This window comes from Conger conger, chromosome 11, assembly GCF_963514075.1.
Source record: "Conger conger chromosome 11, fConCon1.1, whole genome shotgun sequence".
In the NCBI taxonomy this organism is placed as follows: domain Eukaryota; kingdom Metazoa; phylum Chordata; class Actinopteri; order Anguilliformes; family Congridae; genus Conger; species Conger conger.
In genome coordinates this window covers 24859651-24877474 of record NC_083770.1, presented here as the reverse complement: position 1 = coordinate 24877474, position 17824 = coordinate 24859651, and the positions used below count along the sequence as shown (strand labels likewise).

General features: G+C 38.7%; 1 protein-coding gene across 1 annotated transcript; it reads right to left on the bottom strand.

The window, feature by feature from the left end:
- Positions 1 to 700: 700 nt before the first annotated feature.
- On the bottom strand, positions 701 to 12829 carry LOC133139923 (solute carrier family 2, facilitated glucose transporter member 11-like). The gene is made up of 12 exons (XM_061259401.1): positions 12742 to 12829; positions 12464 to 12562; positions 10608 to 10768; positions 10205 to 10329; positions 8629 to 8758; positions 7238 to 7386; positions 5070 to 5257; positions 4265 to 4375; positions 3351 to 3452; positions 3192 to 3267; positions 2806 to 2933; positions 701 to 895 (listed from the first exon to the last, which is right to left on the bottom strand). The coding sequence occupies exons 1-12, from the start codon at positions 12763 to 12765 to the stop codon at positions 701 to 703; spliced, it is 1488 nt and encodes a 495-aa protein (XP_061115385.1). The 5' UTR covers positions 12766 to 12829.
- Positions 12830 to 17824: the final 4995 nt, after the last annotated feature.

Here is a 17824-nt window from a genome sequence, read left to right as displayed (position 1 = left end):
CCTAGCAGAGACAATCAGATTTCTGCAAAAATGCCCTGGTATTTCACTGGTATGAATTTCAGTGAATTCATAATCCTATTGATCTTAAATAGTGTGCCTGGACCACTGACAGCATCAATGACCCACTTGCACATTTGACAGCAAGTATGAGATCCTCCTCATTGTATGCATTCCTGTTTTCCCACCAAAAACGATGATGATGTGTATAGCCAAAACCTTCAATTTTTGTCTCATCTGACCATACCACTCTCTTCCAGGCATAATTCCAATGACATTTGCCATACCCTTTCAAAGAGTTTGTTGGTATGGAGGTGGTGTTTTATGGTTCTTTTTGTGACTTGTTGATCACAAGCAACCAAGCTATTCTTGAACGTTGGGTTCTTTATGGCCTCCCTCACCAGTTTCCTTATCATCCTTGGGGACAATGTGAATGTGCCCTTGCATCCTCTTCCTGACAAGTTTGCAACCATTCCATATGCTTTAAAAATGGTTTATTTTTGTTTGCTTGTTAGCTCATTTGTAATCTCTAGTGAAACTGGAAGTGATGGAATGACACAGTATCGTAGTTCCTTTTGACTGAGATTAACTAAATCTATTGCCAATATCACTTTGTTTGATTTTATTTACAATAGGGTGCTTTTCCATATGGACGTCCACAATCAAGGCTATGAGGTGCAAGACACAAGTCCATCAGGATTACTCATAGCTTTGTTGCAAGTACAAAGTCTTTCATGTCAGTATTGGATTCCATGCCCTTGAAATTTAGTTTGTCGAAATCCTCCATGATCTCCATCATGGTCTTGTCCTTAGTCTCTGGGATGAAGTAGAGCATGAATGCTCCACTGAAGATGCAGTAAGCCACAAAGATCAGGAAACACAACTCTTTAAAGCTGTCCTGCATAAACAAACACAGAAGGAAATTGGTTATGCATTTTTTATTCTCAAGTGCATTATGACTATTGATCAGATATGTTCAGCTGGTAAATACTGTTATGGCTTCCTTTATCTAAGTTACTTCATGAATCCTAGTTACAGTACAGGTAGTAATTCTGTCAAGGAGAGGGGAAATGTTGTGTCAACTGAAGAGAGAGAAGAAGCTAATAAAATAAGTTCAGTGCTACAGTGTTGTTAACTTGGCTAACCACTGGGCTCCAGAATTATTGATGAATATGCAGAAAAAGTGCTGTGAACTAAAAAATAATACAGTTATTGTCCTAAGCTTTATTTCCATGTGTAGTGTACTTTATAATGATTCAACTGAATCAAACAAAGTCGTACATTTTTCAAATAAATAACATTTTCTCCAAAAAACAGGTTCCTGGTTTAATACTTTGTGCAAACACCCCGGCAAACATGACAGCCATGATTCTTTTCCTATAAATTGTAATAAGATTGCAGGGATGGTCATTGCAGACGATTTCTGTATGGATTTTGATGTATGCTTGCAGTCATTGTGCTGCTGGACAATCTACCTATGACCAAGATTTTCTAAAGATTTCCTGATACTTTGTTGCATTTATTGTGCCATTGATCTTAAAGAATACCCCTGGACCACTGGCAGCAAAACATCTCCAAAATATCAATGACCCTCCACCATATTTGACAGTAGATATGAGGTGTTTCTCTTGTATACATTCCATTTTGCCACAAAACATGTTGATGTATGGCCAAGATGTTCAATTCTGGTCTCATCTGACCATAACACTCATAATTCCATTCATAATTCCAATGACATTTGGCAGACTCAAGATGCTTTTTTTGGTTCATTGTGCTCAGTAAGGGTTGTCTTTGTGCCACCCTTCCAAAGAGTTTGCTGACTTGGTGACTCCAAGACACAACCAATCTCTGCAATTCTTAAACTGTGTTACTTGGGCCTCCCTCACCATCTTCCTCACCAGCCATGCATCCTCTTCCTGGTAAGTTTGCAACCATTTCATATGCTTTATACCTTTTTATTACTGGCCTTACAGTGCTAAGTGGTATGTTTTATATATTGTTTTTGCAGTCATTACCAACTTGTGATGGTCAATTACCATCTGTATCTTCTTAATGGAAAGTTATTTGACTTTTCCTGTGCTGATTGTTGACAAAGGGATTTTGCATGCTTGTTACATAATTTTTATACTCTAGCGAAATAGAAAGTGATAGAATGATACAATATAGTTCCTTTTGACCAGGGGTAACCAACCCCTGGAGATCTACCATCCTGTAGGTTTTCACTCTAACAAAGCACACCTCATTCAACAGCCAGAGATCCTGGTGAGCTGCTAATTAGTAGAATCAGGTTAGTCAAATTAAAGTTGAAATTAAAACAGGATGGTAGATCCCCAGGAAAAGGGTTGGTGACCACTGCTTGAGACTGAGATGGACTAAATGAAAGTAAAATTGTATTGCCAATTCCACTTTGTTTGATTTAATTGACAATCATTTTTATGGGTGCCAATAAGTTTGGCACCTGTGTTTTTATGAAAAAAAAATAATAATAATTTACTAAATAAAAACATTGAAACATGAGAGTTAATGTATTGAAATAAAAGTACATAGTTTTCCCTTATGTCTAGCGCTTATCCCTGTGCTTCGTCTAATGCCTGTGGTTCTGAATGGCTGGTGCATGCACTCTGCACATGTGTGTGTAGGTAATGTTATTGGACGGGAGAGGGGCCCAGAGTATCATTTGCACCAGGGCCCGACGCGTCTTAGTTACGCCACTGTTAGGTCGCCAATAATTCTGGAACCCACTGTATTTGCATTTTGCAAGCAATGCATTTTCGTGAAAGGCATGGACATGGATGGATGATCTCTTACCACTATATAAGGGAAGCACATCCCAATGAGGAATTGGCTAACCCAGCAAATGGAGCCACTGATGACAAAAGCAGAGGGGCGCCAGGCTTGCAGGAAGATATCAGCTGGGAGGGTCATGCTTACACCAGCTGAAACAGACAAGGAATATCCAGTCAGTTCTTGTTGGGTGTTAATCGGAAGGATTCTAAATTAGATTATTAACTTCACATCCCTTTATTTCACAGCTAACACCACAATAATGTTCTATTTCACACTTTCTTAGTTCTTATGAGTACTTGCAGTTAATGCTTAAAATGTACTTATTACAACAGAGTATCAGAATTCCCATTGATTATTATGTTAGAAATCTGTGTCATTGTTTAAATAATAGTAATTGTAATCCTTACCTGGCCCAAGTCCATAAACACAGATCAGAGAAAATATGAGGCTTATGTTAAAGCTTGAGACCCAGGGGTAATAATCCTATGGAGACAGGAAAACATTTGGCATGATGCATTACAAACTTTAGAATTGTGAAGGAATTTCTGGATGTTTTGGAGTGTTACCTTGAAATACAATGTGACTGTCAACAGTGACATTAACATCCCCATTAGTAGGTAGCCAAAACCCATCAGCTTCTTCCGGCCTGTACGGTCTATCAACAGTGACTGAAACAGTAACAAAGCAAACAAATTAAAATTAATTCAAAGCAATATAATTATACTGAAATATAGTGTGATTATCTTTCCTGGTATAACCTCCTACAGCACAAATATTTTTTTATGAAACAGTACAGATAAGGCTAATGCTATTTCCCCTGTTACTAGGTCTGACAAGTTTTATCATGGCTGAAAATACTCAAAAGAGATGTTTAAAAATAACTTGGTTGCAAGCTTGGTGTTAATAATTTGGACTCCTTTTTTTGCAGACAATGTGTCTTCTTACAAAAATTCTTCCAAGAGCAAAGGCCAGTTGATAGTAATGTAGCTCAAATGAAATTGCAGAATATAAGTGAAAGTCCATAAACTGGCTTTAAATGCATACTATGCTGGATTTTCACCTTGAAAATATAATAAAACAAACATACTCAGCCATTACTATGATACACTGACAACCTGTGTCTGTCCAACACCTTGTTTGTCTACTTTATTTGTCAGTTGTTATTCTAAAAACTCCTCGGCCTGCTTCTGGGTGGGGGCTTTTTTATTTTTGTACTGTATCTGAAAAGCATGTGTCCAATACACTGATCTCATACCTATGATCCAATAGACTTATGGCAAGAGGAGATTAGTATCACCACTAACATCATTCAGCTAAATACAAACATGAATAACGTCAGTTAAATAGCGAGATAAATGACGGGCATGGTTGAGACATTTTTTGTATGTAAACAAAAGGCATTAAGGCCTAAAATCCTGCATAGTATGCCTTTAAGAACATACCACTTAGATCATTTTCCTTTTGCGAGTTTACTACTTACACAGAGAATACTGGAAACAAGCTCTGTGGCTCCAATCCCAATGGACAAGTTGTGCATCTGATCCTCTGGCACCCCAGTTTGGCGGAATATGTCAAACGCATAGAAGTACAGCTGTTCAGTGGGAAAAAAGTATAAGATAGGTAATGTATCACAGCAACCAGTGGGACAAAACTCTCCCCAGTACCTAGAAGCAGATACAAACAGCAGGTGGAGGCTGGGGTGGTGGAGGGTGAGTAATGTTGTGAGCCACAGCAAGGGAAGCCTGCAACGAGCAGCACTCTGGAGAGGGCTGACTGTCGCTTAAAGAATACGTTCCATTAGTGATGTGTGTATGTGGTGAGTTATGAGAACTTTTAGTGATCCATGTATGTGGGTGCTGAGGCTCACCAATGGTCAGCTGCAGCAAAAGGTTCCTGACCAAATTTGCATTTCATGCACAACACTCATTAATTTGTTGCATACAAAGAAACAAACATTTTACTGCATACATATACATTGACAGATGTATTTATGTGTTTATTAAAGGGACAAACAGATCCCCTCCACTTGTGTGTATACTGTACATTCATTTTATTAGGTAGACCGGTACACCAGCTTGTTAATGCAAATATTTAATCAGCCAATCATGTGGCAGCAACTAAATGCATTAAAGCATGCAGACATAGTTCAGCTGTTTTGCAGACCAAATGTCTGAATGGGGAATAAATATGATCTAAGTAACTTTGACCGTGGAATGATTGTTAGTGCCAGACATAATCCCTACCCAGCAGTGCCCTAAGCCCTAAGTAACTCCCTTTGCACTCACCGCTGTGATGCCTGAAAACTGTATACCAGCACAGGGGATGATCAGAGCAAGTAACTGCCAGCGTACTGAGCGTGAGCGCAGAACATCACAAACTGACTTGGTCTTCTGTCCCTTCATACTGCTGTAATCCTTGGCCATGTCTTCCAGCTCCAGTTTGATGTCATCACTGCCCCAGAGCCATCTTAAAGCTGATCACACACACACACACACACACACACACACACACACACACACACACACACACACACACACACACACACACATTAGAAATAGCACACATTTATTTCAGCATTTGTAGCAAACTACATAATCGATAGACTTGCACAAATGATGCACAGTTATATTACAGATATACTTTCAGCTTCTAAATTATGTAATTCTGCTTTCCAGACATCAAAGGTTGTCCCCTGGAACATATGGTGTTGCCACTCTGCTGCTTTTTACATCGCAGCTCACAACCAAGCTCACACAGAGCTGATTTGGAGAAGACATCTCACGGTTGGCTTTTTCTGCAGTTCTTGTGTGGCCAATTGACCTGTAGGGGTTGAGGACCCCAAATCGACACAATTGGGTGACACAATTGCCAATTACATAGGGCTACTGGCCACAACTGGCACTGGCATGGTCCTGATTAACCATGTTCTAGTTTTGATAGAAATGACTTTGCCTTCATAACTCCTCTAACAGTAGCCCATCTTTTTGACCGTGGAATGTTGGTGGCAGACAGGGTGGTTTGAGTATCTCAGAATCTGCTGATCTCCTGGGATTTTCATGCACACTGATCTCAAGGATTTGCAAAGAATGGTGCAAAAAACTTTTAAAAAATCCAGTCTGCAGACAGAAATGCCTTGTTAATGAGAGACATCAGAGGAGAATGGCCAGACTGGTCAAAGCTGACAGGAAGGTGACAGTACCACAAATTACCACACATTACAACAGTAGAATGCAGAAGAGCATCTCTGAACACACAACGCATCATAACTCTAAGTGGATAGGCTACAGCAGTAGAAGTCTAAAAAATACGTCTAAAATACCTAATAAATAAAGTGCTCACTGAGTGTATAATTAGCAGATTCAGCCCTGGAATCGAAAATGAATAGTGGTTTGCTTCCCCGATGTCTTCCAACTATGGTTTGGAGACAGAAGCATACCTGTTCTTAATAGTGAAAGGAATACCCATTTCTGCCTGAATCAGGTCATCTGTGAAGTTCTAAAATGCATATAAGGTGAGGTCTCCCCATGCTTGTTTTGTCACTGCACATGTATACAAAAAAGGAACTGTTGTTGCTAAAACAATGGTATCATAAAATAGTGTATACAAATAGAACTGTTAATTGTATTACTTTCACTGTTAAAAATTATTTAATGGAAATAAACACACTTGTGTGGTTGAAGGGATTAAACAGGATTCCTAAATTACAGGATTCCTGATTTATGTTATTATTACAGCAATGTTAGGCCTATTTCTTGTTTATATCACTGTGCGAATGTCATTAAATGTGCAGTTCCATTAACAAAGCTAAAAGAAAGGACTGTTTAAAATTTTAATTAAAGATTTATAGATTTGCATTATTATAATCAGATTTTCACCAGTTTTATATATTTTTTTAAGTTGTATTTTTCATCCGATATTCACCTGTTTTTAAAATGGAAAATAAAACACAGAAAATACCTCGAAATAAACTCAGAATATGATGAGCTTTAAGTAAAAGTTACCCTTAACTCCAATACTGCATTGCTTTTTGTAATTAGTTTGTTTGTGTCTGTACTCCCTGCTGTATCACTATCCTATATATCTGTTTTGTCACACAACCGTATTATTATTATAAAGCTTGTAGATGTGATAAAGAGGTGTAGTTCTTGTTCCACCAAATATTAGTATGTGTAAGATGTGTGATCTATGTGACCTTGGTATGATTGTTGGTTCAATACATGGTGGTTCCAGAAACAGCTGCCCTCCTGGATTTTATTTTACACACTACAGTTCTTAGAGAATGCTGCAGTAATTGTCTGTGGCACAAAAATACCTTGTTAATGAGAGAGGTCATGAAGAAAAATGTCTCTAAATGTCTAAAATATCCTTCATCTCACTGAGAAACAGATTGGGCCAACCATGGACCATACAACTAACTCAGTATTTTTTTTCTTTTCTAAGAACATACACATACCTTTCTTGCAGCCCTCTTCATCTGCTTTATTGATGTAAGTATATCGAGGTGCTTCAGGGAAATAGAGCAGTGTTAGGAATTGCAGTAAGGCAGGGATACCACTGAAGGCCATGAGGTAAGGCCACAGGTTGTCTGTCCCCAACAGTTCCCTGTTGAACAAAAGAGCAAAGATATGTGTCACTGGGCCTCAATTCATTAAATGTGAGAGAAATATTCTACATTATTATCTCAGGTTTGCTTCATTTTGGCCAAAAATGTGAAAACTGTAAGGCGAGAGATGATATTTCGAAAGCCATAACTGCAGCTAGAAATCTTATTTTGTATGATTTTATTTAGGTTTCTATCACAGTTTGACTATATTACATTTTTTAGCTTCATTAATGTATTCAACATCACTTATGTTACACGTTACCCAAAATGGCAAACAAAAGGTTAAAAACAATTCATTTTCCACAAATAATGCCAAGGCCTGGCAGGGTCATATTTAAGCACTATCTGCACATTCAGCAGGGAGAAAAGAGGAGCAAAATAGCAGTCTATGAAGGTGCAGATTTAGGCAGTATAGTGCTAAATGTGAAAAAGATTTACACACATGGGAGGGACAGTTGTCATACAAAGTGCTAATGAAACAAGCCTGGATGTTTTTTAAGAACATGTCCCTGTCCTTAAATAGTATTTTTATACATTTTGGTTTCACCACAAAAAAAAACAGTAAAAGTCAGTATAAGCACATTAACTAGATATGTTACTGCACAAAAGGGGCATCAAAAAACGTAGGCAAAAATTATTCATTAATTTATGGTTGCACTGAAAGACAACATACAGTCATTGAGCACTTTATTCGGTATTTATTAGACTTTTTTTATTTACTTCTGCTGCTGTAGCATATCCAGGTTTTATGCTCTTCTGCATACCACTGTTGTGACGCTTGGTTATTTGCATGACTACCATCTTCCTGTCAGCTTCGATAAGTCTGGTCCTTCTCCTCTGACCTTAATAAGGCTTTTTTTGCCCACAGAACTGCTGCTCACTGGATGTTTTGAATTTTTTCGCACCATTTTCTGCAAACTCTAGAAACTGCCGTGTGAGAAAATCCCAGCAGAAAATCCCAACCTGTTTGGACAGGCAGACTAACCAACACAGTGCTTGGTTGCAGCTAAAAATATGGTTTGTATTTACTCAGGTTCCCTTTTTTGTATTTTGTCTAAAGATCTGAAACCATTCTGTGTGAGGCTGAAATGAGCAGGCTGAAATGCAAACAATTCCTCCGTCAGCATAGAATGAGTAAAGCATCCTGAAGACAAACTCCTCATTTTCAGCATCAATTGATTAATTAAAAAGCGATCACTATTATTTTCCTGATACTGTCAATATTCAAACACATACTGTACCTGGTTCCAATTACTGGAGCGATGACCTTTCCTAAGGCACTGAAGATGGCAGTCGTGAGGGTCAAGAACCCACGCAGTTTCTTTGGAGAGCTCTCTCCAATATACATGAGATGCACATTAAGCCCTAGACCTGGAAGAAGCAGTCAGTTATGTATTAGGGGGAAATGTCAGAGGAGGCCGAAAAGGTTTGATTAACATATCCCTAAATATTTCAAACTTGGAGGGCCACAACCATCTGGGTTTTGACTTTTAAATACAAATTACTCCAACAATGTGAAGGCAATATGCTTTTCCTTACATTATTTTTCCTAAATGGTTGTGCTTAAAAGAACTGTGTTTACAGGCTGTTTGCACTATTTTCTTCACAGAAATCCAATTGCCATTCAAGCATTTACCCGGGTTTGAGTGTGTTTCTCTTCTGTGTTTCTCAAGCACAATCTCTGCACATATGATTAAACAATTTGGAAAATATGATTAAACCAGATTAATTCACTACAATTGTTTGATGAAGATGATAATAACATAAAGGTGGAGATAAACAATTGTGGACATTGTAGTTATAGAAATTAGAAAAAGAAAAAACAACCCAAATATTGTATCTCGGAGGTCTCGGCATCTCATCCCACATTTCTGAGCACCAAACCAAGGGAATATATAATATCCAGTAGCTGAAGTGTTTGCTCCTAGTCTCCTGTAGTAGGCTACTTGTGTGTGGTTTTTCTACGAGGTTGTTATTATAGCCTACTAAATATAGAACTGGATGACTGAATGTGTTTGCCAGATAATATTGTCAGATTATTTTTATGCACTGTCGCCGATGAGTAGCAAGTTAGTTTCCAAATATCTATTTGGAAAACTGTCTCCATAAGCAAGAGAGCAGTTTTATACATAAAACAAACTGCTCAATACAAATAATACAATTTCATTATCGAACAGCCTTAGATTTTCATTTCACAAACACTAAGTAAATAAATGTACTTCCAAATCCTGCCTGGGTTTCATTGGTCTTGGTGAACAATTGCCAGCGATAAATAAACGTAAAATGAATTGTAATTAATCAGTGACCCACCTATTTGCCTGTAAAGACATTGGGAACAAGGATAGGGGACTGTGTCGACATGTTTTTTTGACCAATTCTTTACTTTCTTCACTAACAATAATTCCGACAATTTTTTTGAGCCAATGCCATACAAAATGCTCTCCTCTATAACTCTGTGAATCTACCATAAACCTGCGACATCTTTTCGTGAAATTGGTAGGACCTCAATGATGACTGGCCTTGCTTATGATCTCCATGCTTACAAACACCACCTGCTCTACTACAGGCTCCTAGGTTACTCTTTAGAAACAGCAGTTAAACTCACTCCCTTGTCAATTTCTGATATAATTTGTAATTTTGTAATATCAAACCCAGGGCTTTGGGTTGGAGGATCTTTTGATCATGAGTTCTATTTCAGTGATCTGTATGTTGATAAAGTGATTTGGTTTCAGGGTGCACAACATGTTCATTTACTAAATTAGGCTACCACAGCATTATATTAAAAAGTACAACAATGAAAAATAGAAAGACACTTACCCACATTGTAGCCATACAAAAATCTGCCAAGCAGGATGAGCTCAAAGGATTTGGCAACACGACTCAAAACCATGAGTAAAGCAGCAACAATTGCCACAATATTATTGATCTGTAAGGATTTTTTCCTGCAAATTCACACATGGAAAATGTAGAGGTTAGTTTATTACATTAATACAAAATACTGTTATTGTAAGTCTGGTCATGCAAATAAAAATACAAGCATTAATATGATATGGTTATTTATGAAATGAAACCAATATTCACTTCACTATAACAAAGAGGTTACATTTTTAAAATTTTAATTTAGGTTCAGACTTTGGTAGGTATGTAACAAAATTGCTGAAGTTGTGTGCATGAAAATGGCTGTGAAATATCAGTGATCATTTTCATGGATGTGGTATACCTGCCATAAACAACAGAAAGGCTCCCGCTATGGACAGCACCCAGCCAGGCCCCAAGGCTGAGCAACGACACCATGGAAGACCTGATCAGCTTTTCAGTGGACTCCTCCAATGGAACCTCATATCTCCACAGCCATGTCTGGTTAACAAACCTCTGTATGTGCTGGAGAAAGGAATTTTATCACACATCAAGCCTAAAATCAATGAAGCTGGAAAAAAACTGAAACTGAATTATTTGTAATCTGTCCCACACTAGGTACTGGTCTTCTGCACTAGTTTGTTTACTGATATGGAGAAAAATGGTCAATAATGATGAAAAATTAAATATTTTTTAAAATAAAGTTTCTAATATATAATGCAATCCGTATTTGGATAGAGTCACAATGTTGGTTTGGTTCTGTACTCTTGGATTTAACCCTTTACCCCTGGCCACCTAGCAATAATCCTGCTGGCAGATCTGATTATGGACTAATCACATATCCATAATATATCAAAACACATCCCACAAACATGCCAAAAGTGAAAAAGAGAACATCAAAATCACCTCAGGGTTCAAGGAGTTTATGGTTTCATATGAAAATGTCTTCAGTCCACTGAAAATATTTTACATACTACAATCAATAAGTGAAAATTGACTACCAATAAGTTACCCATGAGCACCTTGAGAAAGATGCATTCCGCTTCACAATTTTGCAGTAGGCCTTCAAATGTGCTGTGCGTTCTGCCAGGCGATCAAACCCGCAAGGTCGGTGGTTCTAATCCCGGTGTAGCCACAATAAGATCCGTATAGCCCTTAACCCTGCATTGCTCCAGGGGAGGATTGTCTCCTGCTTAGTCTAATCAACTGTATGGCGTCTCCCAAATGCCATTAATGTAACATTTGGAGAGATTTTTGACCATTCCTCCATGCAGAACCTTTCAGAATCATTGATATCCTCGGATACCCCCCTCTTCAGTTCAGACCACTGGTTTTTCACGGGATTCAAGTTTGGAGATTGAGATGGCTATTGCAGAACTTGGTTGTTGTTCTTCCCATTTGTGTGTGGATTTTCATATGTGCTTAGAGTCATTGTCCTGTTGGACAATCTAACTACAACCAAGACTCAGCTTCCTAGCAGATGCAAGCAGATTTTATGCCAAGATTTCCTAGTACTTTGTAATTGATTGTGCCATTGATCTTAAGTAGTGCCCCTGGACAACTGGCAGAAAAAAACCCTCCAAAATATCAATGACCGACCACTATATTTGACAGTAGGTTTGAGGTGCTTCACCTTGTACACATTCATTTTGCCGCCAAACATGTTGATGTTGTGTTTGGCCAAAACATTCAATTTTGGTCTCACCTGACCATAGCGTTCTCTTCCAGTCAAAATTCCAATGAAGTTCAGCAAACTCAAGATGCTTGGTTTGGTTTACTATGCTCAGTGAGGGCTGTCTTTGGTCTTTGTGTCACCTCTGCAAAGAGTTTGCTGGTATGTTTAATCGTTTATGTATTTTTCTGTACCCATTACCCAACTTTTGATGGTCAATTCCCATCTATGTCTTCTGAATTGAGAATTCTATGGCTTTTCCCATGCTGACGGTTGAGAAAGGGATATTGCATGATTGTTACCTCATTCTTTTAATACTCTAGTGATACAAGAAGTGATGGAATGATACAATATAGTTCCTCAGTAGACAGATAAACTAAATTAAAGTAAAATTGTATAGCCAATTGTATATTTATTTACAATAATTGTTAGGGGTGCCAATGATTTTGGCACCTGTGGTTTTCAAAAAGGATGAGATTACTAAATAAAAAACATTGAAACACGAGAGTAAATATTCCTGTATATTTGAACATGTTGTCACAACTTACTTCTTCTGAGGAGGCCAGGATGGAAATTTGAACCCCAAACTGAAATGTTCCCCCGATCCCCAGCACCAATGTCAGAAGATAAAGCCTCCAGTAATTTTTCTGGAACAAAAATAGTTTATATAACTATTGGAGAAACAACCATTTCACTTAGCACAATAACTAAATAATTAAAGTCTACAAAACCAAACTGCAAATCCTTCTATGTGAATATCTGATTTACATGAGTCATCCTCCATTCTCAAATCAATGCATTTCTTCAAGGATCAGAGGACATTTACCAGATCCTTGAGTGTATTCTTCATCCTGTGTTTTCTCCCTTTCTCCTGGTGTCACTGGAGATTAATTGCAGATATCCTTGAGTGGAACCTTAAAGGAGGTTTCTTGGAACTGTGATGGAGGAATATATACCAACACATCTCATGCCCTGTTAAATATTTCTGCCCAACTGAAGTTAACCTTTGGCAAACATTAATATATAATGGATAATAACATGAGCAATGTTCAGAGAGAAAAGAACAGAAAAAGCAGGATTAAACCTGATACCATAAACTGGATTTTGTCTGTTAAACCTCCACAGTGGAACTGCAATTCATGTTGGACATGCCCTGAATGAATATCATTAAAGGCACGTTGTTAAACATTGCCCTGACAGACATGTTTTTTTCACTGTACAGCCTTAGAAGGGAGGGATACAATTCAGGAATAATTTAGTCACACCATACACGCAGTGCTGTGTATGTATCCTGATTTCATCTACAGTATTATTGCACATTTTTCACACTGAATGGTTTCGGATCTTTAGACAAAGTGTGATATTAGACAAAGGGAACCTGAGTAAACAGAAAAAACATTTTCTAAATTGCCATTTCATTTATTTAATGAAAAAAGTTATCGATCACCCAAATTGCCCCTGTGAAAAAGTAATTGCCCCCTTAAATTTAATAACTGGTTAAACCACCTTTAGCTGCAATAATTTTAACCAAACCCTTCCCATAATGGAATATCAGTTGTTCACATCACTGCAAATAAATTTTAGCCCACTCTTCTTTGCAGAACGGCTTTAACATGACATGACATAACATAATGATTAGAACAGGCCATTCATATGATGGCCCTGAAGTGCAAAATAAAATAACAAATCAGAAAACAAAACAAAACAAAACAAAACACAACAAACCAGAAAAAAATGCAGAAAACAAAACCCAATAAATCAGAAACCAACATGCAACAAACCAGAAAACTAATTTGGAAGAGGTAGATACATATTAAACAATGAGTCCCCATCGCTAATTGGACACACTATATTGTGTCAATCTGAGTGTAGTAGTGAGGAAGTAGTTTTAAGCATGTGGAACTAAATGTGTCAGGAAGAAATTAAATAAGCTCAAATGTCAGTGTTTTTATTGGGGGTTTTTTATATGGACATTGGAATACTTACTATGACAATAATTAATTCACATTTAAAGAGAAAAAAACAAGGAAGAGAGGGGAAAAAAACACATGGCACTAACAATATGGTTGTATTAAACATTCAGGGGTTAAGATTACGAGATTTACTTTTAAATGTCTGAATGAAAGACAGTAGATCATTGAAATAATAATTTTAAGATACATGTTTACAATTAAGCAGCACGGATGGTGCAGTGGGTAGCACTGCCGCCTCACAGCAAGGAGGTCCTGGGTTCGAATCCACGTTGGCCGGGGCCTCTCTGTGCAGAGCTTACATGTTCTCCCCGTGTTTGCATGGGTTTCCTCTGGGTACTCCAGTTTCCTCCCACAGTCCAAAGACATGCAGGTTAGGCTGATTGGAGAATCTAAATTGCCCGTAGGTATGAGTGTGTGAGTGAATGGTGTGTGTGCCCTGCGATGGACTGCCGACCTATCCAGGGTGTATTCCTGCCTTTCACCCAATGTATGCTGGGATAGGCTCCAGCCCCCCTGCGACCCTGTTCAGGATAAGCGGGTTCAGATAATGAATGAATGAATGAATGTTTACAATTAATCCACACTTTCCATTATATCCCCTAGATATTTGAATACTCCATAATCTGACAAACATTTTACTTCTGTCAGTCATCCTGTATCGCAGCCTCTCAAGATGAAGGTTTTCACCCGACTCTCTGAGCCACATTTCAAATGTGGGACTGAGTCAGTTTTCCACCTTGAATTTATTTATCAAGGTACAAGGTCCATTTATCCCTATAGGCATTCAATTTGTGATTGCTTGTTGAACACAGAATGGCCACTAGGGGGTCTGGCTCCCATTTCTTTTCAAATGCATTGGAACAAGAAAAAAAAAGGAATAATGGAACATGGAAAAAAACAAAACATGTCGGAGAGTTGTTTCCATTGTATGTCAGCTGCATCTTCTCTTGGAGGACTAAGGGCTTGGTTATCACAAATAAGGCTGTCAATATACATGTTTGGGGCTCTAATGTGAAATTTGACCTGCTTCCACACTTTAAGGCAGGGGTGTCAAGCTGAATCCCCAGGGGGCCGCAGTGTCTGCGGGTTTTTGTGGTTTCCTTTCAATCAGCTGCCAATTAAGGCCAATTAAGGCCTTGAGAACAAGGCGTGTGGATAGTTTAACCAATCAATGACTTGGATGAACCCAGAACACCCCAAAAACCAGCAGACACTACGGCCCTCCAGGACTGGAGTTTGACACCTCTGCTTTAAGGGAATAATGATTCATGAAATTCCCCTCTTATAATGATTTACCAAATTGAACTACGCTACTCAGGAACAGTACGAGAGATGACCCTTCACAGGCTGCTTGTTCTAAAACTACCCATGCTGGGGTTTCATTAGTGGTACTGTCCTAAGAATAATTCCAAATTCCTAAAGTAAATCAAATATTCAAATGACCTGCCCAGTGAAAGCATTTAAAATTGGGTTGGCCAAATCCACCTTCTTTCTTGAGAGAGATGCTTTTTATTCATTGCCAGATAGAGTCAATTTTAGCAAATAAGCTTTGCTGGATAAAAGATGGAATTGACTGGAGCAGATGGGGAAATCTCAGAACTCTACATTCTGTTTTACTTGATCCATTCTCTATTGCCAATTTACCCAAAGCAGCATTTCTTGCTTCCTTGTGACAGTGCTACCTAAATAAGTGAACTGATCTTTGCCTATCTTGAATGGGGTTGAGTTTATAATGGGGTCGTTCTGTTTCATGTGAACTGGCATCAGCTCACTCTGAATAGCTCACCACTAACCTTTTCCCAGGTGGTGCTATAGCACCAGTAGCACCACCCATTCCTCAGCCGTTGCATGGGCCTGTATACATCTTCAGTTATTTCCAGAGAGGAATGAATTATGTTTTTTATAAATGGTCTGGGCCTACCCTGTTTAAATCACAATCATTATAAATCTTAACAGAGGAAGAAATACTAGAGGTAATTAAGAAAATGCCAGTAGGAAAGGCACCATGGCCCAGTGGTTTTACAGACGATTTTTAAAAATGCTTTACTACAGAACTGACCACACTGTTGAGAAGAATGTATGAGGAGGCATTTGATAGTGGTGTACTGCCTTCCACCTTTTCACAGGCTCCAATTTCTTTAATATTGAAGAAGGGGAAAGAGCCATCTGAGTGCAGTAGCTACCAACCAATCTTTCTCATTTCAATGGACGTAAAAAGATACTGTCAAAAATTACTGGAAACTGTCTGGACTGGGTTGTTGCTTCCCTTGTACATTCTGACCAAGTGGGGTTCATCCATAAAAGATACTCTTCAGATAACATTACACAGCTTATTAATATGATGTGGGCAGAGAGCAATGATGACACACAAACAGCTGCCATCTCCTTAGACCATGGGTGCACAACTCCAGGCTGGGCAGGCTGATTTTTGATCCAACCAGTTATGTTAGTTTTAGCTTTCTGGCAACACTTCAAACTATGCTGGTTCACTCCTGTACTTGAGCACAGTAAAGTATAGGACACACTTGCAGTCTGTGGCTGTAGCTGGTGCTTATACAGGTGTCAGATCAAGATATGATTGAACTAATGAAGAGCTGAAGAAATGGATCGGCCCTTGTTGTTGCTAAAAAGGTGTTCGACTGAGAAGAATATTTATTTGCAACCTGGGAAGCTTTTGGATTAGGACACATATTTGTGCTATATGGAGATATCCTATTATGTGTTACTGAACCAGCTAATTAAATTCTTGCATTACTAATAAAAAATTACAATCAACTTTCTGGATACAGGGTTAACTGGTCAAAGTCCGAGGCTTTCCAAATTACATTGTTTTGCCCCAGGTCATTATTTCAGGCCAGCTTCTTCCAGTGGCCAGAAAAGGGTATTCAATATTTAGGAATCACTTTTTGGCGGCACGGATGGTGCAGTGGGTAGCACTGCTGCCTCACAGCAAGGAGGTCCTGGGTTCGAATCCCCATCGGCCAGGCCTCTCTGTGCAGAGTTTGCATGTTCTCCCCGTGTTTGTGTGGGTTTCCTCCCACAGTCCAAAGACATGCAGGTTAGGCTGATTGGAGAGTCTAAATTGCCCGTAGGTATGAGTGTGTGAGTGAATGGTGTGTGTGCCCTGCGATGGACTGGCGATTTGTCCAGGGTGTATTCCTGCCTTTCGCCCAATGTATGCTGGGATAGGCTCCAGCCCCCCCTGCAACTCTGTTCAGGATAAGCGGGTTATGATAATGGATGGATGGAATAATTTTTCAACATTTCAACAGATCTTCAGAGATTGGCCCCTCTTCTAATCAATGTTTTGAAAATGAATTGTATCCCCAGAATACACTATCTACTCCATTCCCTCCCAATATGGATACATTCAAAATATTTCAAGCGATTTGATAGGATCTGTAATACATTTCTATGAAAAGGGCTAGGATGCACCACCAAAAACCTCCAACAACTGGTTGAGAGAGGGGGTTTCAGTTTGCCTAATTTGCTATTTTATTATTATTCATACAGTGTGAGGCACTTGGCACATTGAGCATTACCTCCTGAGGGCACCTCCAATGGTATGCAATGGAAAAATCTATTTTATATCTGATAAATATGGTATATGTCAGCAGGCATCTGGGCCAATCCAAAGTTGCACATAGGGAGATCTCCCATGGTATTGCGGATAGAGTGGATAGATAAAAGCATTGTTAAGTTAGGAGTCCTGTATGAGGATGATACACTTAATTCATTTGACACAATTAAGAAAAAGTTTGGTTTGGCCAGTTATCAGTTTTGGAGATATTGCAATGAAGAAATTTGCTTACAAGTACTTTCGGTTCTCCTTGGAATCCTCCACAAGGTACAGACATTCTGAAGACAATGACAAGTATTTTGATCGGTGGTGATGTACCTTAACCACAACCCTAGGCTACCCAGATGCTTATAAGT